Consider the following 26,329-nt stretch of genomic DNA (forward strand, 5'->3'; position numbering starts at 1 on the left):
GTGACCCCGTAGACGGCAGTCCACCAGACTCCCCCGTCCCTGGGATTCTCCAGGCAAGAACACCGGAGTGGGTTGCCATTTCCTTCTCCAATGTGTGAAAGTGAAAAGTGAAAGTGAATTCGCTCAGTTGGGTCCAACTCCTAGCAACCCCATGGACTGCAGCCCACCAGGCTCTTCCATCCATGGGATTCTCCAGGCAAGAGTACTTGAGTGGGGTGCCATTGCCTTCTCCAATCTTACATCCTACGTGTTTCTAAATGACTGACTTGTGAATCTATGTCCACTTCCAGCAGAAACTGACAGAACCCTGGGGAGAGTGCATGTCAGACCAGTGGGAAGTTTTCCATCACATCTGCAGGATCACTGATAGTCTAGAGAACATTATCACTTGGCAGAGGATTCCTCCATGCTGTGTCCTTCATAAAACGCTGATTACAGAATTCTCTTATGCTTCATGTAACACCCAATTTCACAGATGAAAGAACTGAGGCACTGAGATACTGTCTTTACCCAGGATCACAGAGCTCTTTAAAATTAGAGCTAACACAAGAACCGGGTCTCTGGATTCTGGTCCAATGTGTATTTCTTCTTCCAAACCCACTGCAGATGATATTATCTAAATATAAATCTTTAGAAGTTTCCCTTTTGGAATCCATGAACCTCAAATCAAAATGGAACACTAAATTACCAAATTTACTATTTTTAGGAATGTCTATGTTAGATAGCAAATAAATGACTGCTGAATAAATATATGGAATTAGCTCCTTCATCTGTCTTCTTTCCTGGATAAAATACCCCCTCAGTCCTAAAGACTCCTACCAAGCATGAGAGAATTGAGCTAATGATTTAATTCAATTCAGCTGTATCTAATTAGTAGCTAATTGAACATAACAGGGATCGTCAGTCAGCCTTGTCTCCTAGGAATCTTCATGGTGTTTACATACCTTATTACTGGAAAGTGAAACCAGCAAACTTTTTTTTGCTCTCTCTCTCAACCTTACTTTAGGGTTGTTTTGCTTGTCCCAGTTTTGTTCTGACTGAAAGTGATTATGTCTTTGTTCCAGATGACACTTGAGGCACTGGTTGCCTTATATGTTAAAAAAAAAGGAATTTAAAAGCCCCTCATGGTGGACAGTGGATCAAAGATTAGCTGTTTGGGTTTATAAAGCAGAGTCTTTGCTATCTGAGCCCTGCTGCTCTTCATGATCTGTTTCACCATGAGTATTTGGAATCTACTCAGATTGATCCTTGTGTTTTTTGCCCCAGCCCAGCTCCTGTGCACACAGCCCACAGGCATCACTCATGTCTGGCTCCTAACATCCACACCTTCTGGTTAAGGACATTGGCTAACAGAGAGCCAGTTGCACAGAGCTTTCTTCTGGCTCGAAACAAACTGTGTGAGAGGTAAACCTGTTGTACCTGATTTATCTTTTCAGGACACTGTTTCGGTTCACAGACCCAGCTTTTATGCGGATAGATTTCTAAAATTTATGAATTCCAGAGTTTTCAAGAAAATTCAAGGTAAGATTTTTATGAATTTCTTTTTTTTTTTTTACCTTTAGTGCTTACTGACTGGCTTCACTTTGTAAGATTTTTATTGAAAGAGTTTGAACTATTTATCTCCCCAAAGCAGCAATCAGTAATTGTAGTTAAGTATCTTGCTGCTACTGCTGCTAAGTCACTTCAGTTGTGTCCGACTCTGTGCGACCCCATAGATGGCAGCCCACCAGGCTCCCCTGTCCCTGGGATTCTCCAGGCAAGAACACTGGAGTGGGTTGCCATTTCCTTCTCCAATGCATGAAAGTGAAAAGTGAAAGTGAAGTCACTCAGTCGTGTCTGACCCTCAGGGACCCCATGGACATTGATGCCATAATCATTACAGTCCAATTTTGTGCTGGAAAAAAAATATTAAACCATATAGTATATTGGCTAAATACATTATGATATAATTAAATAATGGGATAATATGAAACAAAAATGATATATTACAAGCACATTTAGTCCTTATAGTTTCATTCACATGTATATAGTTATTGGCCTGCATACCTAAATGGACAACAAAATTCTAGTGGGGTATATAAAAATGTAGTTAGTCTCATGGAATATTCTCCAGAATAGACCATATGTGAGTCCTCAAAATATATTTCAATAGATTTTAAAAGATTGAAGTCATGCAAAATGTCTTTTCTGATCACAACAGAATAAATAAAGAGCAAAAACTAGAAAATTCACAAATATGTGAAAATTAACACATGCTCACATATTCAGAAATGTATGAAAATTAAACAAACAACTACCAATGGGTCAAAGAAAAAAGTACAGAGAAATTAGAAAAAAGTTAAATGGAAATGAAAATACGCATTCCAAAAAATTATCAGTTCAGTTGCTCAGTCATGTCTGACTCTGTGCAACCTCATGGACTGCAGCACGCCAGCCTTCCCTGTCCATCACCAAGTCCTGGAGCTTACTCAAAGTCATGTCCATTGAGTCGGTGATGCTATCCAACCATCTCATCCTCTGTCATCCCCTTCTCCTCCTGCCCTCAATCTTTCCCAGCATCAGGGTCTTTTCCAATATTCAGTTCTTCGCATCAGGTGGCCAAGGTTTTGGAGTTTCAGCATCAGCATCAGTCCTTCCAATGAATATTCAGGTCTGATTTCCTTTAGGATGGACTGGCTGGATCTCCTTGCAGTCCAAGGAACTCTCAAGAGTCTTCTCCAACACCACAGTTCAAAAGCATCAATTCTTCATTCCTCAGCTTTCTTTATAGTCCAGTTCTCACATCCACACATGACTACTGGAAAAACCATAGCTTTGACCAGACAGACCTTTGCTGGCAAAGTAATGTCTCTGCTTTTTAATATGGTGTCTAGGTTTGTGATGCCTTTTCTTTTTTGTCTTCTTTAAAATTATTATTATTTTTTTTAACTTTACAATGTTGTATTGGTTTTGCCACACATCAACGTGAATCCACCATGGGTGTACACATGTCACGGCTTTTCTTCCAAGGAGCGTCTTTTAATTTCATGGCTGCAGTCACCATCTGCAGTGAGTTTGGAGCCCAAGAAAATTAACTCTGTGCTGTTTCCATTATTTCCCCATCTATTTGCCATGAAATGATGGGACTGGATGCCATGATCTTAGTTTTTTTGAATGTTGAGTTTTAAGCCAGCTTTTTCACTTTCCAAAAACTTACAGGATGCTGCAAAGTCAGTGCTGGGAGGGAAATATATAGCTATAAATGCCTACATTCAAAAAGAAGAAAGACCACAAATCAGTACCCTAACTTTAAACCATAAGGAATTAAAAAAGGAAGCGCAGACTAAACCCAAAGTTAACAATGGTTATTCTGGCCCATGAGGTTGTGTGTTATTTTCTATTTCTTTACATCAATATTTATTAAATTTTCTACAACAGGTGTGTATAATTTATGTAGAAATGTTTTTAACTATATTAAAAGAAAAAAAATATTGTTCCTTATGTTATCATTTAGGTATTTCGTGGTCCAATTTCGTAACAATTTAAAGTGAAAGTCACTCAGTCATGCCTGACTGTTTGCGACCCCATGGACTATACAATGCATGGAATTCTCCAGACCAGAATACTGGAGTGGGTAGCCATTCCCTTCTCCAGGAGATCTTCCCAACCCAAGGATTGAACCCAGGTCTCCCTCATTGCAGGTGGATTCTTTACCAGCTGAGCTACAAGGGAAGCCCCATAACAATTTACCATACACAAAAAGCCGAAAAAGTGGAAAATTCGTAGTTTTTATTTATATAAGACAGATTTTTAAAATAATATTTGTTGGAGTTTTTTGTTAATGAAAGTGAAGCACTTTCTTGTTTAAGGCTTTTTCCCCCTAATGTTACATAGAGCATTCACATAATGTTACATATAACATTATGTAAGTTTAAGGTGTAATGATGTGATGATGTGACATATAACATTTACATGTTACATATAGCATTTTCCCATAACATTACATATAGCATTATGTAAATTCAAGGTATAAAATGTGATGATATGATACATATATATATTGCAAAATTATTATCACAGGTTACTTTGTACCTTCACCATCCTATATAATTACCAATTGTGATTGTGTATGTGTATCATGAAAATATTTAAGACCTACCCTCTTAGCAACTTTCCAGTGGATAAGACAGAATTCTTAACTGTAGTCACCCTGCTGTATATTAGATTTCTAAGACTTATTCATCTTATGAAATGCAAGCTGGTGCTCTTTGACCAATATATCCCCATTTCACCCATCTGTCAGCTCCAAGTAACACTTCTTCTACTCTCTGTGTCTATGAATTCAGCTTCTTTAGCACATGTAAAGGAGATCATACGGTATTTGTCTTTCTCTTTCTGGCTTATTTCACTTAACGCTGTCATGGTCCATCTATATTGTCACAAGTGACACGATTTCCTAATTTTTAACAGCTGAATAATATTCATATATGTGTCAGTTTTCTTATCCATTCATCTGTCAGTGGGCATTTGGGTTGTTTCCATGTCTTGGCTATTGGGAATAATGCCTCACATACAGTGGAAATGCAGATCTCTCTTTGAGATGGTGATTTCATTTCATCAGATACATACCCAGAAGTGGGGACTGCTAGATCATATGACAGTTGTATTTTTAACTTTTTGAGGAATCCCCATACTGCTTTCCATAGTGGCTGATCATTTTACCTTCCCACCAACAGTACCTAAGGGTTCTCGTCTTTCCGTATCTTCACCAACACTTGTTACTTGTTGTCTTTCTGATAATAGCCATTCTGGTTGGCAGCTGTATGTCATCTTTGGAACAGTGTCTGTTCAGATCCTCCACACTAATATTTTGACATACTTCCTACCCATCTTTATTTCTGTACTTTGTGTATTTATACAAAAATAGTAGCACAGTGGTATACAGTTTTATGTCTGTGTCCTCTGTTTTTTACATGAGTAATTTCCCATATCATTGTATATTAAACAAAGAAGCTGTTTAAAATTATGATACAACATTAAAATTATATGGGTATGCCATAATCTATTTAATGATTCTGTCATTATTGGACATTTACATTATTTCTCCCTTTTCTAATTAGTATTTTTATGAGCATCATTTTAGATAAATATTGTTTCTAAGCTTATGATTATTTCTCTAGGATAGATTCCAAGAGAAGTACCGAGTGTTTAAAATGCACATTATTGCACAGAATGATTATGCCATTCTAGACTTCCACAAGTGCCTATGTTCTTCTAGCCTTTAGCCAGAATTATTCTTTTTTAATTATGCTACTTTGATAAGGAAAAATGTTATCTGATTGTTTTATTTTGCCTGTCTTAAGTACTGGTAAAGTTCAACCATTATTCATGTTTATTAGCCATTTTAGTTCCTTTGAGAATTGAGCTTCAAAATATTTGCTCATTTATATTAGTGTTTACTATTTATCCAAGTGATTTGTGTGAACTCTACATACTAAATATATCAGTCCCCTTTTCTAAACCTTATTTCATTCTAAGAAAAACTTTTATTTCACATTTGACTATCTCAGTGGTATCTTAAAATTGGTCTAAAACTGAGACCACTACAAATTAAATTATCTGATTGTCTTTTCTGCCTAAGATAGAGCATAACATAGTATTTATTCAGCCTGAAATCCGGTCTGAACACCAACTTGTGGTTCAGATTTTCTGTCTCTCTTCACCCTTTGCTGTGGTTAAAAATATGCATTTCTTTGTGGCCTCTGGTAGATTTATGGAGGAGATAGTCCTTGGGACCCCAGCTTCAGTAAGTTTCCTTCATGAGATTCCCCATCTTCAGAACTTTTGCTTTGTTAACAGTGTATAAATTCATGGTACAGTCAGTGGCATCCTCAGTTCCATGACATATGGTGTGAGTTGTGAATCTTTCTAATTTGTATAGTTTATCATGTTTTTAATATTACAGGTCTTTTACTTGTCAGATCTATTTTTTTTCTCATTTTTGTCTACATTTTACAACATCTTTATTCAGATATAATTCACATACTGGGAAATTCACCTTTCCAAAGAATGTGATTTTGTGATTCTTAATATATTCACAAAGTTGTGTAAATATTACCACTATCTAATTTTAGAACATTTTCATTACCTCTAAAAGAAACCTACATACCCATTAGCAGTTACTTTTCATTCCTTCCTCTTCCTAGCCCCTGGCAACTACTCATTTATTTTCTCTCTCTCTGGATTTGCCTATTATGGATATGCCATATAGATGGAAGTATCCAATATGTGGCTTTTTGTGTTTGGTTTTTTCACTTAACATGATGTTTTCAAGGTTTAGTCATCTTATAGTACTTTACTTTTTTATTGCTGAATAATATTCCATTGTATGGAAAAAATACATGTTGTTTATTGATTCACTGGTTGATGGATTTTGTGTTGTTTACATTTTTGGCTATTATGCTGCTATGAAAATTCATACACAAGATTTCTGTGGACATAAGTTTTCACCCTTCAGGAGTGGAATTGGTAGGTCAGATGGTAATTATATTTAACATTTTGAGGGACTGCCAAACTCTTCTCTAAAGCAGCTACACAATTTTGCAGTCTCACTAACAATGTATGAGAGATCCAGTTTTCCACATCCTCACCAATGTTTGTTACTGTCTTTTTTATTTTAGACATCCTAGTGAGTATAAAGTAGTATCTCAATGTGGTTTTGATTTGTATTTTTCTAATGACTAATGATGTTCAACATCTTTCTTTGTGCTTATTGACTTATTTATATCTTCCTTGGAGAAATCTCTATTCAAATGCTTTGCCTATTTCTAGTTATTCGTCTTTTTATTGTTGAGTTATAGAGTTCTTTATATATTCTTGATAGAAGTTTCTGTTAGCAGATATATTATTTACAGATATTGATTTAATTTATACTAGATGGTGTGAGGTAGGGTCCAGCTTCATTCTTTTGCATGTGGATATCCAGTTGTCCTAGCATCATTTGTTGGCCTGTTCTTTCCCCCATTGGATTACCTTGGTTTTCTTGTTGAAAATCAGTTGTCCACAAATTAGGACTAATTTCTGGATTGCCCCCAGGTTGCTCAAGAACCTGCCACACATCCCGAGTCCACACGTCACTGAAGGCCACCACAATTTACTCAGTTATCCAGACCAAACATGTTGGCATCAAGCTTTGTAAAGGCCACTGACTTCCAGTCACTCACCAATACCTACTTGTACCTAGAAATAGCAAGTGTCCATCACTTCTTCCACAGTGCCTTTCCTGTTTTAACTGTGTTTCTTATGGTTTGGGTTTGTTTTGTTTTGTTTGTTTTTGCATAAAGTTGTGGCCCTCACATTGCCTTCTTAGCTCCAGTCACAGCCACCTTGTTCAGTTCAGTCGCTCAGTCATGTCCAGCTCTTTGTGACCCCATGAATCGCAGCATGCCCGGCCTCCCTGTCCATCACAAACTCCCAGAGTTCATTCAAACTCATGTCCATCGAGTCAGTGATGCCATCCAGCCATCTCATCCTCGGTCGTCCCCTTCTCCTCCTGCCCCCATCCCTCCCAGCATCAGAGTCTTTTCCAGTGAGTCAACTCTTCACATGAGGTGGCCAAAGTACTGGAGTTTCAGCTTTAGCATTATTCCTTCCAAAGAAATCCCAGGGCTGATCTTCAGAATGGACTGGTTGGATCTCCTTGCAGTCCATGGGACTCTCAAGAGTCTTCTCCAACACCACAGTTCAAAGGCATCAATTCTTCGGCGCTCAGCTTTCTTCACAGTCCAACTCTCATATCCATACATGACCACTGGAAAAACTGTAGCCTTGACTAGACGGACCTTAGTTGGCAAAGTAATGTCTCTGCTTTTCAATATACTATCTAGGTTGGTCATAACTTTCCTTCCAAGGAGTAAGTGTCTTTTAATTTCATGGCTGCAGTCACCATCTACAGTGATTTTGGAGCCCCCCAAAATAAAGTCTGACACTGTTTCCACTGTTTCCCCATCTATTTCCCATGAAGTGATGGGACCAGATGCCATGATCTTCGTTTTCTGAATGTTGAGCTTTAAGGCAACTTTTTCACTCTCCTCTTTCACTTTCATCAAGAGGCTTTTTAGTTCCTCTTCACTTTCTGCCATAAGGGTGGTGTCATCTGCATATCTGAGGTTATTGAGACTTCTCCTGGCAGTCTTGATTCCAGCTTGTGCTTCTTCCAGTCCAGCGTTTCTCATGATGTATTCTGCATATAAGTTAAATAAGCAGGGTGACAGTATACAGCCTTGATGTACTCCTTTTCCTATTTTAAACAAGTCTGTTGTTCCATGTCCAGTTTTAACTGTTGCTTCCTGATCTGCATATAGGTTTCTCAAGAGGCAGGTCAGGTGGTCTGGTATTCCCATCTCTTGAAGAATTTTCCACAGTTTATTGTGATCCACACAGTCAAAGGCTTTGGAATAGTCAATAAAGCAGAAATCAATGTTTTTTCTGGAACTCTCTTGCTTTTTTGATGATCCAGCAGATGTTGGCAATTTGATCTCTGGTTCCTCTGCCTTTTGTGGCACTTTACTTTGTACTGCTGAATAATATTCCACTGTATGGATATAACCCATCCAATCCAGTGTCACCCCACCCCAGCTACAGGGATCAATTTAATCGCCTCTTGCTGATTTCCATGCTTAAAAAGAAAACCCTCTCATGTTTCAGAAGTTTTTTTCTTCTTAAGAACTTCAGTGTATTACCTAGTACGCAAAATCCTTAACTCTGCTCTGAGTCCAGTGTGAGGCGGCCTCTCTTTCCCGCCCCTGTGATTTCCCTCCCACATTCCATGCTCTACCCTATCCTCTAGGCTCCAGCAGCTTTGCGCACCCTACAGTTACCCCTACATTCAAGGCTGCCTATACATCTGTACAGCCCTTGTCCCTTTGCCTGTAACAGTCTCCATCCTTTCCTGGTCTTCCTTCACTTCTCAGCTCAGACAATGCTTCTTTCATAGAACTTACTATACTTTGCCATAGCAAGCTGTTGTCCTATTTCCTCACTTGACTTTGCGTTCCTGAAAAGTGGGGACCGTGTTTGGTTCTCATATATATTCCCAGACCCTGGCACATTGTAGGCAATCATTATTTGATGAATAATTAAGTGAATGAATGGAATTTAATTTAAAGTACTTAGGGTAGCAATTTAATTAGTAATGTTGACACTTTAAAATGCAACTTCAACATCTTTTATCAACTATGATTAAGTTAAAGCTCTTAGTTCCTACAGGCATACTTTTTTTTTTTTTTTCTCATTATGGTGTGTTTTATTTTTTTTTTTAATTAATTTATTTATTTTTAATTTTTACTTTACAATTCTGTATTGGTTTTGGCATAGATTGACATGAATCCACCACAGGTGTAAGTGAAAATTTCCCCTCCCTACCCCTAACCTCAAGAAAACAGTACCTGGTCTTCAGGTTTCTTTTTTTTATCAAATTTTTTAATCTTCTTAAATCCATTTATCCCACCCCAGAATTGAGTCCTGCTGTCAATGTAATAATGTTTGCAAAATCCAATAATACTTTCTGGAAATATTAGTCACTGTAATGTCGAAACCTCACTGAAATTCTCTACCCAGATAATGTGTCTAAAATACTAAAAAGTTTTCTGAAAGGAGTAGAATAATACATTAATTAGTTAAAAATCAACTGTTGTAAAATTTTGGAATAGTTAATTCATTCAAGCAACATTTGAGCACATATTATGTACCTAGCACTATGCTAAACATTAATAATATAGAAAGCTTTTTTGAAAAAAATTAATTCCCTTGGTAATTTCATAGCCTGTTTTGGGTCAGGGATTGGAACATGAAACAGATTTATAATGTAATAAAGCAGCTGTTAGTCGAGCTTTTGCACAGGCTACTTACTGTAGGTACACAGAGAGAAATAAACTTGATCTTCCCCAAAAGAACTTCACAATGAAAAGAATATTTAAGCCCTAAAATGCAAGCCAGCATTTCAAGTTAGAGGCAAGAAAGACATCTCATGTAGGAGGAGCAGCATGTACAAAGGCCCAGGGGTAGGAATGAACAGAAGAGTTTCAGGGGTGGCAGATGGGTGAGCTAAAGACAAATTCAGGAGTTTCTGTGGCACAAAAGAAAGTAACCGGCCAAAACCATCCTTTGAGATTCTCTCATCAAAATGAGTTCCTGAGGTATTTGATTTCTGCAAGATTCAAGTCCTTATCCACTGAGAGAGTCTCAGATAATTCCTTTAAGGAAGAGTCACCATTTATGACAAAAGTAAAGGCTTTCTTTAGGTGCTGTGTGGCCCTTGCAGGAATTTGTTTGGGGTCTTTCCTGCTCCACATTGCATGTATGCTGATAATAAGCCAAGAGTTATTTCTTTACTGGGGCTCTTGGCCTTTGGTCCATTATAAGTCACAAGTACAGACCGTTCTCTGAGCATCTCTCCCTCATTCACCCCTCCATGTCACTGCCAGCTTTCTTCTGATCCTAGCTCTTCCTCAGTTTAGGAAATGAGCATTGGCCTAGAACGACGCAAGTCTCAAATCTTTTGGTCTCAGGGCCACATTATGTTATTAAAAATGACTTAGGGACCCCAAAGATCCTTTATTCATGTCATTATATCTCTTAATATCTATATTTAAACTATTAGAATTTCAAATTGAGGGAAATTTTAAATATTCATTAGTTCTTATAAGATAAAAGCAAAAAATTGCATGTCAACATAAGTCAATATTAACAAAAAAGTAATTTTGAAAAATAATTATATTTTCCAAAATAAATAATTGTATGAGAAAAGTGGCATTATTTTATATTTTTTCAAATCCCTAATTCTAGCTTAATAGAAGATATCTAGATTCTCACGTCTGCTTCTGAATTCAATCTGTAATTATAAGCACAGGCCATGTAGAAAACTTGGGAGAGAATAGGAGTGAGAAAGATAAACAAAATTATTAAGAAAATTATTTTAGCATCACAGACCTTCTAAGAGAATTTCAGGGTTTCCTAGCAGTCCCTGAACCACACTGAGATCTTCTGACTTAGAAATTTTAAAATACAGTTGATCCTTGAATATCAATGGGAGGGGTGGCTAGGAGCACCAACACCCTGCATGATTAGAAATTCCTGTGTAACTTAGTCGGCCATCCTTCTGTGTGCTTCCTCAGCATCTGATGATTTAACTAACCCCAGATTATGTGAAACTGTTGTATTTAGTATTGAATTCAAACCTGTGTTGTTCAAGAGTCAACTCTACTATACTGAAAGATGAGAGTTGAAGGTTTACAAAAGTTAGCAGATAGAATGTTAAAGCAAAAGCCAGCATATGGATAATTACTTCAAGCAAGTGTGACCACTGTTTTGATGGGATGATGAGTTTAAAAAAATGTGACTTACTTGTTCCACTTATTTACTACCATTAAAATCCATTTCAATCAGTCTTTAAACATTCAAAATCTTCCTCCTCAAAGAAAAACAAACTCTAGTTTTATCCTTCCCACCCCTCACTTTAATCAGAAGATAGAATGCCAAAGAGCTAGGAAGTGAACCACCAATTAAACAACTTCAAAGAAAGACACCTGGGGTTTCATGCTTTCTAGCTCTGTGAACTTGAGCAGGTCACAACTTTTCTACTCTCAGTTTCTAGACCCGTAAAAGGGCTTACCTCCCTCACAAGATCATCTGGATAATTTGAGATGTGGAATGTTAGTGCTGGCTTCCAAACTCTCAAGCCCTCTACACATGTTATTGATTGTAATTATGTTATTATCATTATAATACCATTCATAGGACACATAAACCTCGCCTTCTCTTTAAGTGGAGAGATTGCCCTCTATGCTTTCCTCATTTGTGTGTCCTAGAGCCCTTCTCCAGCTAAATTCTTGCAAGCTGCTGGTGGGAAGGCCCCTGATGAGCTGTATAATCTAAGCTCTGAGATTCCCAAGGCCAAACACAATCAGTCTAATGCACCAGCTGTCAGGTTACCCCTACATGCAAACCTCCAAAGGAAGAGAAACACTGCCAAGACCAAGTTCAGGGAGAAGTATAAGCAGGCCTCAGGTAGGTAGGCTTCCTCTACCTTCCAAGGAAATGCTCTTACAATGTTCAGACAAGAAGAATAATTAAAGAGAATTTAAATGAAGATGGTCTGGCTACAGCTGAAGCAGCTCCCACTGACATATCAAAAGTAAAGTCACAGCCTTCAGTGAGCATGATTGATGGTGAAGTACCCTTGCCTTGGTACAGGTTTGCAATACACTTCAGAAGTCATAGAATGCTGTTTGGACAAAGATCAGGAGTGAATTATACATCTAATGTAACCATGACCTATAAAAGACCGAAAGGGTCGGAAATTTCAGTGGAAAGCCACTGAAAGAAAAAAGCGAACCAGAAGTAACTTGGCTAAATTGGGTAACATAAGTATAAGATTAAACATTGGCATGTTTAGAAATTTCCAGTCCCAAGTTAATAAAACTGGGGTCATGAGAATTCTCCTTACTTTACCATCTGCGTTTATCAACCCACGCAGCCTCCTCTCAGCACTAGAAAAACATTGCTCAGAGGAGGAAAAATAATTCTTTAGCAATAAACATTTGAATTTCACCTCAAGTAAGACTACATTTCAAAATCTGAAAAGATAGCTCAACTCGGATTTATTCTAAGACATTCTGATTTAAGTCCCTTTGGACAAATAATGTTGTCTCCCTTTCCTTGTGTATGTAAAACAAAGCTCCTTGCATCCTACTCAGATAATGACTAAAATGTTAATAAATCATGAGTAAAATTTTAATTAAAAAATATTATTAATGTGGTTTTACAATAATTATCCTTTTTTTTTTTCTTTTTCTAGCTTTGAAGGCATCACCTTCTAAGAAACGGTGCAACTCCATCGCCGCCCTGAAGGCAACCTCACAGGAGATTGTGTCCTCAATTAGCCAGGAATGGAAGGATGAGAAGCATGATTTGCTGACAGAAGGGCAGAGTTTTAGCAGCCTTGATGAAGAAGGTAAAGGCACAGAACTTAAACCACAAGAATTTTTTCTTTCTTTTCTTCTTTTTTTTTATTCATACAAGTAATGTAAACTCACAGTAGAAAAATTAGAAAATAGTTTCTCTAAGAAACAAAGTCTCTTAACTGACTTTTTTTTTTTTTAAAGTCAGACAGGTACCGTGCCAAAGTCATAACAAGGTTTGCAAGGAGGCACATGTCACGCAGCATCGTGAACACCCAATCATCACACTCTTGAACTACAAAAGGATGTTCTTCACTGATTTTTTAAAAGATATTTATAGTATGACACAGTTAATGTAAAATTTTTGAAACACATAAACAATCCTGTATTGGTTTATGGTAAAAAAAAAAAAATTAGAACATACTAAAATATTCAGAAACAAAGTTTTATAATCCCACTACCTGAAGGTACCAAATCTGAAAGTTTTAGTATTTTCACTAGTAGACCTTGGTCTGTGCTTATATATATATATATATATTTTTTTTTTTTTTCAAACACACATAGACATTATATACTTATACGAGGCAGGAAGAAAAGGGGACAACAGAGGATCAGATGATTGGATAGCATCACGGACTCTATGGACATGAGTTTGAGTTGCTGATGGACAGGGAAGCTTAGCATGCTGCAGTCCATGGGGTCGCAAAGAGTCGGACACGACTGAGCGACTGAACTGACCAACAGCATAGTGGTGAATTACCAATTTATTTTGGTCCTTTTTAATGAGTTTAATAGAAGTTTTATAATATTCTCCTGGCATGTCATGTTCCTTCCTTTTGTTAGATTTATTTCTCAAATGGTTGTAGAGATAAAGACAGATAAATGTTTTCTGTCTTTTCAGATACTGTATCTTTAAGATTTGGTTTTTCTGGCTATTTATTGCTACTGCATAGACCTCACATCTTTCTTACTTGCTGACTGGGCTTCTGGTACAATGATGAATAGAAGTAGTGCTTGTGGGCAGCCTTGCCTCATCCTGATTTTAAAAGGGAATTCTTCTAATGTTTCACTTCTGAGAAAGTAGTTTGATGTATCAGATACCCATAGTCAAGTCAAGGAAGTTCCTTTTTATTCCTAGTTTCTAAAATTTTTATCAAGAATGAGTGTTGCATTTTATCAAATGTTTTTCTCTATTGAGTTAACCATTTGGATTTTCTCTTTTAATACTATAAGACGAAGTAACATTTTAGATTTTATTATCAGTTTATTCTTTTTGGGAATCCCAGCATTTCCTGATAATTTCATTTACTTCCTGTAGAATATTAGATCTCTACTTGGGGTTTTATTTTCCTCAGTCTTTAAAATAGTGTGTTCATCCTTGGCCCTTTTGCAGCACTTACCCATAAGTGACAAGTTGGATTTCTTTAACTTTTACCCAGATTTAGCAATTTTAGCAAGAGTTACTGAATTGTCCTTGCTCCTCTCTCTGAGCTAATGGCTCCAGTTTCTGACATCCATGCTCTTTCCCTAGCTTCCCTGTGTTGGTATCTCCCTACCACACTGCTTAATTCTCTAGAATTAACTCTTTTTTTTAATTTTTATTTTTACTTTATTTTGCTTTACAATATTGTATTGGTTTTGCTATACATTGACATGAATCAGCCACGGGTGTACATGAGTTCCCAATCCTGAACCCCCATCCCACCTCCCACCCCATATCATCTCTCTGGATCATCCCTGTGCACCAACCCCAAGCATCTTGTATCCTGTATCGAATTTAGACTGGCAATTCGTTTCTTACCTGATAGTATACATGTTTCAATGCCATTCTCCCAAATCATCCCACCCTCTCCCTTTCCCACAGAGTCCAAAAGTCCGTTAATACATCTGTGTTTCTTTTGCTGTCTCGCATACAGGGTTATCATTACCATCTTTCTAAATTCCATATATATGTGTTAGTATACTGTATTGGTGTTTTTCTTTCTGGCTTACCTCACTCCGTATAATCGGCTCCAGTTTCATCCACCTCATTAGAACTGATTCAAATGTATTCTTTTTGATGGCTGAGTAATACTCCATTGTGTATATGTACCACTGCTTTCTTATCCATTCATCTGCTGATGGACATCTAAGTTGCTTCCATGTCCTGGCTATTATAAACAGTGCTGCAATGAACTTTAGGGTACACGTGTCTCTTTCAGTTCTGGTTTCCTCGGTGTGTATGCCCAGCAGTGGGATTGCTGGGTTATAAGGCAGTTCTATTTGCAGTTTTTTAAGGAATCTCCACACTGTTCTCCATAGTGGCTGTACTAGTTTGCATTCCCACCAACAGTGTAAGAGGGTTCCCTTTTCTCCACACCCTCTCCAGCATTTATTGCTTATAGACTTTTGGATCGCAGACATTCTGACTGGTGTGAAATGGTACCTCATTGTGGTTTTGATTTGCATTTCTCTGATAATGAGTGATGTTGAGCATCTTTTCATGTGTTTGTTAGCCATCCATATGTCTTCTTTGGAGAAATGTCTATTTGGTTCTTTGGCCCATTTTTTGATTGGGTCATTTATTTTTCTGGAATTGAGCTGCATAAGCTGCTTATATATTTTTGAAATTAGTTGTTAGTTGCTTCATTTGCTATTATTTTCTCCCATTCTGAAGGCTTTCTTTTCACCTTGCTTATAGTTTCTTTTGTTGTGCAGAAGCTTTTAATTAGATCCCATTTGTTTATTTTTGCTTTTATTTCCAGTATTCTGGGAGGTGGATCATAGAGGATCCTGCTGTGATTTATGTCAGAGAGTGTTTTGCCTATGTTCTCCTCTAGGAGATTTATAGTTTCTGGTCTTATATTTAGATCTTTAATCCATTTTGAGTTTACTTTTGTGTATGGTGTTAGAAAGTGATCTAGTTTCATTCTTTTACAAGTGGTTGACCAGTTTTCCCAGCACCACTTGTTAAAGAGACTGTCTTTAATCCATTGTATATTCTTGCCTCCTTTGTCAAAGATAAAGTGTCCATAGGTGTGTGGATTTATCTCTGGGCTTTCTATTTTGTTCCATTGATCTATATTTCTGTCTTTGTGCCAGTACCATACTGTCTTGATGACTGTGGCTTTGTAGTAGAGCCTGAAGTCAGGCAGGTTGATTCCTCCAGTTCCATTCTTCTTTCTCAAGATTGCTTTGGCTATTCGGGTTTTTTTTTTTTTATTTTATTTCCATACAAACTGTGAAATTATTTGTTCTAGCTCTGTGAAAAATACCACTGGTAGCTTGATAGGGATTGCATTGAATCTGTAGATTGCTTTGGGTCATATAATCATTTTCACTATATTGATTCTTCTGATCCATGTACATGGTATATTTCTCCATCTATTAGTGTCCTCTTTGATTTCTTTCATCAGTGTTTTATAATTTTCTATATATAGGTCTTTAGTTTCTTTCTGAGTCTGAAGTCACTGAGTCGTGTCCGACTCTTTGCGACCCCATGGACTGTAGCCTATCAGGCTACTCCGTCCATGGGGTTTTCCAGGCAAGAGTGCTGGAGTGGATTGCCATTTCCTTATCCAGGGGATCTTCCCGACCCAGGAAATGAACCTGGGTCTCCTGCATTGCAGGCAGACACTTTACCGTCTGAGCCACCAGGGAAGCCCGAGGTATATTCCTAAATATTTTATTCTTTTCGTTGCAATGGTGAATGGAATTTTTTCCTTGATTTCTTTTTCTACTTTCTCATTATTAGTGTATAGGAATGCAAGGGGTTTCTGTGTGCTGATTTTATATCCTGCAACTTTACTATATTCATTGATTAGCTCTAGTAATTTTCTGGTAAAGCCTTTAGGGTTTTCTATGTAGAGGATCATGTCATCTGCAAACAGTGAGAGTTTTACTTCTTCTTTTCCAATTTGGATTCCTTTTATTTCTTTTTCTGCTCTGATTGCTGTGGCCAAAACTTCCAGAACTATGTTGAATAGTAGTAGTGAAAGTGGGCACCCTTGTCTTGTTCCTGACTTTAGGGGAAATGCTTTCAATTTTTCACCATTGAGGATAATGTTTGCTGTGGGTTTGTCATATATAGCTTTTATTATGTTGAGGTATGTTCCTTCTATTCCTGCTTTCTGGAGAGTTTTTATCAGAAATGGATGTTGAATTTTGTCAAAGGCCTTCTCTGCATCTATTGAGATAATCACATGGCCTTTATTTTTCAATTTGTTAATGTGGTGAATTACATTGATTGATTTGCGGATATTGAAGAATCCTTGCATCCCTGGGATAAAGCCCACTTGGTCATGGTGTATGATCTTTTTAATGTGTTGTTGGAGTCTGATTGCTAGAATTTTGTTGAGGATTTTTGCATCTATGTTCATCAGTGATATTGGCCTGTAGTTTTCTTTTTGTGTGGCATCTTTGTCAGGTTTTGGTATTAGGGTGATGGTGGCCTCATAGAATGAGTTTGGAAGTTTCCCTTCCTCTGCAATTTTCTGGAAGAGTTTGAGTAGGATAGGTGTTAGCTCTTCTCTAAATTTTTGGTAGAATTCAGCTCTGAAGCCGTCTGGACCTGGGCTTTTGTTTGCTGGAAGATTTCTGATTACAGTTTCAATTTACTCCAAAGCCATAGATGTCTCATAACTCATTACTGGACACTTCATTGCACTCCAGAGAGAAGAAATCCAGCTCTACCCACCAGAACTCCGACACAAGCTTTCCTAACCAAGAAACCTTGACAAGCCACTGATACAACCCTACCCACAGCGAGGAAACTCCATAATAAAGAGAACTCCACAAATTCCCAGAATACAGAAAGGCCACCCCAAATGCAGCAATATAACCAAGATGAAGAGACAGAGGAATACCCAGCAGGTAAAGGAACAGGAGAAATGCCCATCAAACCAAACAAAAGAGGAAGAGATAGGGAATCTACCTGAGAAAGAATTCCAAATAATGATAGTGAAAATGATCCAAAATCTTGAAATCAAAATGGAATCACAGATAAACAGCCTGGAGACAGGGATTGAGAAGATGCAAGAAAGGTTTAACAAGGACCTAGAAGAAATAAAAAGGAGTCAATATATAATGAATAATGCAATAAATGAGATCAGAAACACTCTGGAGGCAACAAATAGTAGAATATCAGAGGCAGAAGATAGGATTAGTGAAATAGAAGATAGAATGATAGAAATAAATGAATCAGAGAGAAAAAAGAAAAACGATTTAAAAGAAATGAGGACAATCTCAGAGACCTCCAGGACAATATAAAACGCTCCAACATTCAAATTATAGGAGTCCCAGAAGAAGAAGACAAAAAGAAAGACCATGAGAAAATACTTGAGGAGATAATAGTTGAAAATTTCCCTAAATGAGAAAGGAAATAATCACCCAAGTCCAAGAAACCCAGAGAGTTCCAAACAGGATAAACCCAAGGCGAAACACCCCAAGACACATATTAATCAAATTAACAAAGATCAAACACAAAGAACAAATATTAAAAGCAGCAAGGGAAAAACAACAAATAACACACAAGGGGATTCCCATAAGGATAACTGCAGATCTTTCAACAGAAATGCTTCAGGCCAGGAGGGAATGGCAAGACATACTTAAAGTGATGAAAGAAAATAACCTACAGCCCAGATTACTGTACCCAGCAAGGATCTCATTCAAATATGAAGGAGAAATCAAAAGCTTTACAGACAAGCAAAAGCTGAGTGAATTTAGCACCACCAAACCAGCTCTCCATCAAATGCTAAAGGATATTCTCTAGACAGGAAACACAAAAAGGGCATATAAACCTGAAATCAAAACAATAAAGTAAATGGCAACGGGATTATACTTATCAGTAATTACCTTAAACGTAAATGGGTTGAATGCCCCAACCAAAAGGCAAAGACTGGCTGAATGGATACATAAACAAGACCCCTATATATGCTGCCTACAAGAGACCCACCTCAAAACAAGGGACACATACAGAGTGAAAGTGAAGGGCTGGAAAAAGATATTCCACGCAAATAGAGACCAAAAGAAAGCAGGAGTAGCAATACTCATATCCTAAAACATAGACTTTAAAACAAAGGCTGTGAAAAGAGACAAAGAAGGCCACTACATAATGATTAAAGGATCAATCCAAGAAAAAGATATAACAATTATAAATATATATGCACTCAACATAGGAGCACCACAGTATGTAAGACAAATGCTAACAAGTATGAAAGGGGAAATTAACAATAACACAATAATAGTGGGAGACTTTAATACCCCACTCACATCTATGGACAGATCAACTAAACAGAAAATTAACAAAGAAATGCAAACTTTAAATGATACAATAGACCAGTTAGCCCTAATTGATATCTATAGGACATTTTACCCCAAAACAATGAATTTCACCTTTTTCTCTAGAATTAACTCATTTTTAAACTGTGATAAACTTTCAGATAGTGTGCTCAATACGGCTTCTGTCAGCTATGCTTATTTAAATGTGTATATATTGCTTCTACAGTATAAGCTGTGAGTCCAGTTGTTAATCTAAGGGGATAAGTATAATAAATACACTACATAGCATCTAGAAAGTCTGGAAACAGGAAGTAGTGCACAAATCGTACTTTTTTTCAAATGAACTATTGGACCTATTGCTTTAAATCGAAAGGCACTTCACCAGAAAAGGTCTGCTGAAGGTTGAAGAACCTGTTGAGCATATTCTTTGAAACTGTTGACATATTATTTTAAAATGAATTTATCCAGACAATTCTCTGGATCTACAAAGTTTGCTGCAATATTCGGTCTTTTTATAATGCTCTGCATTTGGGGACTTCCTTTCAGAGTGCACCAAGTCATTACCAAACGCCCCTCTAGTTTTTAATCATGTGTTTTCTGTTATTCTCATTATGTCTGGGTTGTATTCGTTTTCTTTTGCCGTGTGACAAATTACCAGAAGGTTAGCAGCTTCAGTTCAGTTCAGTCGCTCAGTCGTGTCCGACTCTTTGCGACCCCATGAATCGCAGCACGCCAGGCCTCCCTGTCCATCACCAACTCCTAGAGTTCACTCAGACTCACACCCATCGAGTCGGGGATGCCATCCAGCCATCTCATCCTCTGTCGTCCCCTTCTCCTCCTGCCCCCAATCCCTCCCAGCATCAAAGTCTTCTCCAATGAGTCAACTCTTCGCATGAGGTGGCCAAAGTACTGGAGTTTCAGCTTTAGCATCATTCCCTCCAAAGAAATCCCAGGGCTGATCTCCTTCAGAATGGACTGGTTGGATCTCCTTGCAGTCCAAGGGACTCTCAAGAGTCTTCTCCAACACCACAGTTCAAAAGCATCAATTCTTCGGCGCTCAGCCTTCTTCACAGTCCAACTCTCACATCCATACATGACTACTGGAAAAACCATAGCCTTGACTAGACAGACCTTAGTTGGCAAAGTAATGTCTCTGCTTTTGAATATGCTATCTAGGTTGCTCATAGCTTTTCTTCCAAGGAGTAAGCGTCTTTTAAATTCATGGCTGCAGTCACCATCTGCAGTGAATTTGGAGCCCCCCCAAAATAAAGTCTGACACTGTTTCCACTGTTTCCCCATCTATTTCCCATAGAGTGATGGGACCTGCTGCCATGATCTTTGTTTTCTACCTCCACTTATTATCTCCCAGTTCTGTAAGTCAGAAGACTAGCAAGGTTTACCTGGTCCTCTGGACACAACTTTATCAGGGTCACCTCAGAAACGGGTCATCAAGGTGTCGGCTAGGCTGAGTTCTCATCTGGAGGTTCTGGAGAAGACCCCTCCTCCTAGCAGTTCTGTTGTTGGCAGAATTCACTTCCTCACAGTCGTAGGGCTGAAGTACTCATGTCTTTGCTATCTGACAGGTGTGGGCCAGGCTCACCCCTAGAGACCATCCTTGTTCCTTGCCACGCAGCCCCCTCCATCTTCAGACAGAGAATTTCCTGCAAGTCAGTGCCTCTCACACTTGCAATCTCTGCCATGACCATAACTATATTAAAGGGTCTGTCTGACCCTTTAATATAGTTAAAGGGTTCACATGATTAGGTCAGCCCTACCTGGATAAAGGGGAGACCCTCTGACTAACTCAGGGTTAACTGATTAGTAGCCTTAATTAAATCTATGAGATTCCTTTTGCCACATAAGATAAAATAATCACAAGAGTAATATCTCATCATTCTCACAGCTTCTACCTACACTCAAAGGGAGATTATATAAGGGTGCAGGTCACTGGGGAACAGTCTAGAATTCTGCCCACCACACTAGTTAGTTTTTTAAAAAAACTGAAGGGTATGGGCACGTAAGGAAACAGTTCTCTGGTTCATTGAGCTGCTCCTAAGAGTCAGCTACCTGGCGTTTGGGTGCTCTCTGATCCAGGCCCAAGTCACTGGACAAGTAGTGTTTTTCTATAATCTATCACCCAGGAAGCCTCTGGTTTATGAAGTCAAGCTGAGTATGCTCAAGACCCAAGTCTGTATTAGTTGTTCTCAGTCCAGCTCCATCCACCTTATATTTAATAGTGATTCATTGGAATCTGATGTGAGGTTGTGTTTCAGATCCATTTTTCTATATTCTTAAGAATTTTCATATTTTTCTGTGTATTTAATGAGAATGTGGAATCAAGTATGTTGAAGATTGCCAGCCATTTGTCAACTGCTAGACTTGTTGATTTTTGAATGTTGAGTACTTGTGTAATTTTATATGCTCATCATCCATTAGTCATCATGGCAATTCTTTATTTTGATCTGACTCAGAGGCAAAACTGCACCATCTCCTACACTTTAATGTGTATCTAGTCTCCTAGTCCAGAGTCAAGGCCTTCTGTGCCTGCCCCCTTTTTCCTCCATTACTCACCCCACCTCTCCATCTGTATCCCTCCAAATCCAAAGTCCAAAACCTCACACTCATGTAATTGTGCCAATTAGGGTCAATTTTCATTCATACACTTATGACAGTACATAATTCTGAGCCTATGGTACCTATAAAGGAACACCACAAACACCTTAAGGCTATATTGTATTTATTATCATCTGTTTTAGCTTACTTTGGGGAAAGGATCAAAAAGAATCCACAGTACAGCATAGTGACTCAAGTTAATAATAACTGTATTGCATATTTGAACGTTGCTAAGAGAGATCTTAAAAATGCTCATCACCAGAAAAAAATGCTAATAGTGTGTGTGGTGAAGGGATGTTAACTTATTGTGATGATCATTTTACAATATATATTGGGTTAGCCAAAAAGTTCACTTAGGTTTTTCATACCATCTTACAGAAAAAAAACCCAAATGAACTTTTTGGCCAACCCAATAAACATATCAAATCACTATGTTATATACCTAAAACTGATCCAGTGTTACTGAATATGTGTCAGCTGTAGTTCCATAAAATTAAAAAATAATGTATCTCCATGAGGGGAAAAAAGGTCCAACTATGGAATGATAAAAACAAGATTCATTCACAGTATTCTATCTCTGGGAATTTATATGTCCCTTTTTAAAGGAACTGTGATCTTTGTGGTTGGTCCTTTAAGAAAAATACTATCTCTTGACAGGCTGACCAGTAATTGATGTGAATTTGTCCATTGGGAGAGGATGATTTAAAATGATCCAGATTCAACTGTCCAAAAAAAAAAAAAAAAATCCACGTAGACTCAGAGTGAGCATAGCCTTGACTGTTCTACTTTTCTGATGGGGGATACTCTTGCATGAGAATTTCCATAGGTACCTACATTTTAAAGAAAAATGAGTTCTCATTTTAAAAAAAAAGCAGTCTTGCTTGTTAAAATATAATATCAAGAAGAGCTGTGAATAATATTCACAGATGCCCACATGGGCTCAAACAGGGTTAAGGTCTAGCTGGCTGTTAGTCTCTGAAGCATTTGTTTCCTGGCTCTTAGCAAATCTGAGTTCTTAGATCTGCACTGAGAATCACAGATGTGAGCATAGTCTCACAAGGAGGATCAGGTTCACTGTTTATACATTTGCCAATCATCCTTTTAATCTCTGTCGAATTATCTCTTCAAGCTCCTAGGAGTTTTTTATGTCATCTTGTGAAACAGTAAATCACTTCATTAGGTTTGAAAAAGAACATTCATAATGTCATTTCTATTAGCCATTTTGTAAATTAGTCCAATTTCCTTTCTGTTTAACCTGTTTGCAAGAAGCTATTTACATTTCTGCTGCAGTTCAGAAGAGCACAATTAATTCACAATTTAATTTGCAGCCTGATATGTAAAATGAATGCTTTTGACTCATTTAGATTATCATAGACACTGAAACAACATTTACTAGTGAGATTCATGAGGGCTTGTTTTGCTTTTTGTCCCCCAGCACTGGGATCCCGACACAGGCCAGATCTGGTGCCTAGTACTCCATCGCTGTTTGAAGCCGCTTCCTTGGCAACCACAATTTCATCTTCTTCCTTGTTTGTCAATGAGCATTATCCACATGACAGGACTACGCTTTATTCAAACAGGTAACACTTAGTACAATCAAATTACCAATCCGCTATTACCGTGTTAATGTCACAGCTAGACCAGCCTCTCTGAATGAGTCATCCAGTCATCCGTGACATCCAGGTTGTGACCATCACCTGCCCTGTAAGAAAAACAGAAAATCTGGATTTTTACTGTGGGTAGGAGGGAAAACCCTCCTGATTTTTATTTATAGTTAATCATTATGTCCTGTAGAAAGTATATATACTTGATTCTATGGGAAAAAAAATGTGAATCTTTCATCGTTTTTGTTTTAACAATCTTACGAATTGTAAAGTGAGCACTCTTGGTTAATATTTTCACAAATAGCTGCAAAGATATTTGAATATTTTCTTTTTGTATGAGTGATCTTAGTAGCCATGATAAACAGAATAACTCCGTGGGACTTTCCAGGCAAGAGTACTGGAGTGGGCTGCCATTTCCTTCTCCAGAGGATCTTCCCAACCCAGGGATTGAACCCGGGTCTCCCACATAGGCAGACGCTTTACCGTCTGAGCCACCAGGGAAGCCTAAAACAGAATAACAGCCCTCCAAAATTGTCTATGTCCTAATCCCCAGCACCTGTGATGCTCTACCCTTATATAGTGAAAGGGGCTTTGCCAATATGACTAAGTTAAAGATCTGGAAATGGGAAGAGTATCCTGAATTATCCAGATAGACCCAGCACAGTCACAGGGTCCACATAAGAGGAAATCAGGAAAAATTAGAGTCAGACAAGGAGGTGTGATGGCAGAAGCAGAGATAAGAGAGAGAGAAAGATTTGAAGATGCTACATTGTTGGCTTTGAAGGTATACGAAGGGGCATGAGCCAGGGAATGCAGGCAGAGTCTAAATGCCAGAACAGGCAAGGAAACAGTCTGCCTTAGAGCATCCACAGAGGAACACAGTTCTTCCGACCCTTTGAATTTTAGGACTCGGACTGCTAGAGCTACAAAATAATAAATCTCTCTTATTTTAAGCCATGAAGTTTATGACAGTTTGCCACAGAAGCAAATAGGAAACTAATACAGTGACTCTCAAACATTTACTGTGAATCTGAATGTTGGGATGAGTTACTGAAATTTCTTGGATAAAAAGTTAATTTTGTTAGATATTTTTCTAATAAATTAGATAAAATGTTCTCAAACACTGGTTCTAGTAATAGAAAATATCTTTACAAAAAGACCACAACATTGTGAGATTAGCTATTTTTTCTGTTTCTATATAGGCATTTTTGTAACTAGCTTCAATTACAGGGTAGGGACTACTGTGTATACCTTCTCAATAATTATCTGTTAAATGTCGAACTGGTTCTTGTTAAAATTCAGTTCTCAAGAATCAAGATCAAATTTGTACAAGTGCTTTTTATACAGTAAGTCATTTTCCCCCTCCAACCTAGCAACTTGGTTCACGTCCAGAAAGAGGACTCAATATGATAGATTCATTTTTAATGTGTGCATCCTTGTAAATCCTAGCTTGGTCCTCAGCAGGTTAAGATTTGGTAGTTGAAGCTTCTGTAGAAATTCCTTTTTGTTGCTGCTCCCTTCTCTCTCAGCTAGATACAGGTTAGGTGGTAGCAGGTGAGACAGTCTGAAAAAGAGGAAGGAAGGACAAGGTGAATCACAAATCTTGCCTGGACTTCCATTTGGATCACTCTACTCTAGGAAAATAATCCTCCGTTGTAACTTATTCAACTCATCTGAACTGTAAAAGTAATTTGGGTAGCTTCTTCAGATTAGAAAAATTGAAAGTAATTTATACCATGAATGTGTACCTTGAATGTTCAAATTTGTTATGTAAATTAGTCAAGCAGCAGTCTTTCCTGTTCATACAGTACAGCTGTGAAGACTGTTCTTTTGCTCTCAAATGTAAATAGCAGCTCAAAAAATGGAAAGTCACAGGAAGTTCTTTGAAAGGTCAAAATCAATTCTCATGTGAAGCTGTGGTGGTTTCTTTACCATTGGATAGTTGGATGTGCTGTTAAATTACGTATTAGAATTTTAAGCACAAAAAATACAAGGGTTTTGTATGTTTGTTTTTGGTGGAAGTGGTTGTGGTTCAGTCTCTTGACCAGAGGTATTCATCTCTTGGGTATTTATAAGGTTCCTTGAGGATCTGAATCAGAGTTCCTTCTAACTTCCAATCCTTTCTGGCCAGCTTGGGAGATACCTTGCCTGCTCCAGGACTGTGGTATACAACTCTTGATACCTTTATTTATGCTGATACAGGTTATCATTTAGATGGGAAAAGCATCAGTGTTGTCTACAATATTTTCCCCTTTCTCTCTCTTTTTTTAAGTGAATTGTTTGAAAAAAATCTTCTGTGGCATTGTATCTCCAAGTTGCAATTTGATATATTTAGCTATCCATCTGGGTTCAGTTGCAAGAACAAGAAACCACTCGGTCTTAAGCAGAAAGGGATTTGATACAGAGAATTCACAAAGTCTTTAAAAAGGCTTGGGGGTGCATTGTGCTGTGGATGGGACATTAGAAAACCCACTCCAGGTATACACCCCCGAGCTGGCCCACGAGTAGCCTTGCAGCCTTTGTCCAGTCAAGTGGAGGTCCTGCCCGAGGGATGCAAGCCAGAGAAAAGCATTCTGTGAACCGAGAATATTTTTAAAAGAAACCAACATTTTAAAATCATATCACTAAAGCATCACTAAGTAATCATGTCATATTTCACTAGGGAAATTATAAGGAAAAGGTGAAAAAAAGGCACAGAGGTGCTGAAGAACCCTGAAGAGAAATAATGGTGATTCAACACCCTGGGAATCAATATGCCTACTTCCCCACCCACCATGCCCACCCCTAATTACTCAGCAGGGAAGCCTTACCAGCCAATTGAAAAGAAGTTGTCATATTTTGTTCCTATCATTTTTTTCCTTTAGAGTCCTAGTCCTACATGGGGTCTCTTGAGGCAATACATAGACAATATTCGGA

The 26,329-nt window shown here is 37.9% G+C and overlaps 1 protein-coding gene and 1 non-coding gene across 3 annotated transcripts in view; one reads left to right on the forward strand and one right to left on the reverse strand.

The window, feature by feature from the left end:
- The window catches only part of PIP5K1B (phosphatidylinositol-4-phosphate 5-kinase type 1 beta), a 352,598-nt gene that overhangs the window by 243,210 nt on the left and 83,059 nt on the right, over nt 1-26,329 (forward strand). For both annotated transcript variants that reach the window (XM_040249018.1, XM_040249072.1), the window contains 3 exons: nt 1,437-1,521; nt 12,836-12,991; nt 23,245-23,389. In XM_040249018.1, coding sequence (XP_040104952.1) covers nt 1,437-1,521; nt 12,836-12,991; nt 23,245-23,389 — 386 coding nt within the window. The remainder of the gene's footprint in view (nt 1-1,436; nt 1,522-12,835; nt 12,992-23,244; nt 23,390-26,329) is intronic.
- On the reverse strand, nt 13,141-13,245 carry LOC120867869. The gene has a single exon (XR_005722049.1). It is a non-coding gene; the product is annotated as a small nucleolar RNA U13 (small nucleolar RNA).

The sequence above is a fragment of the Oryx dammah genome, unplaced genomic scaffold (genome assembly GCF_014754425.2).
Source record: "Oryx dammah isolate SB20612 unplaced genomic scaffold, SCBI_Odam_1.1 HiC_scaffold_1, whole genome shotgun sequence".
Lineage (NCBI taxonomy): Eukaryota > Metazoa > Chordata > Mammalia > Artiodactyla > Bovidae > Oryx > Oryx dammah.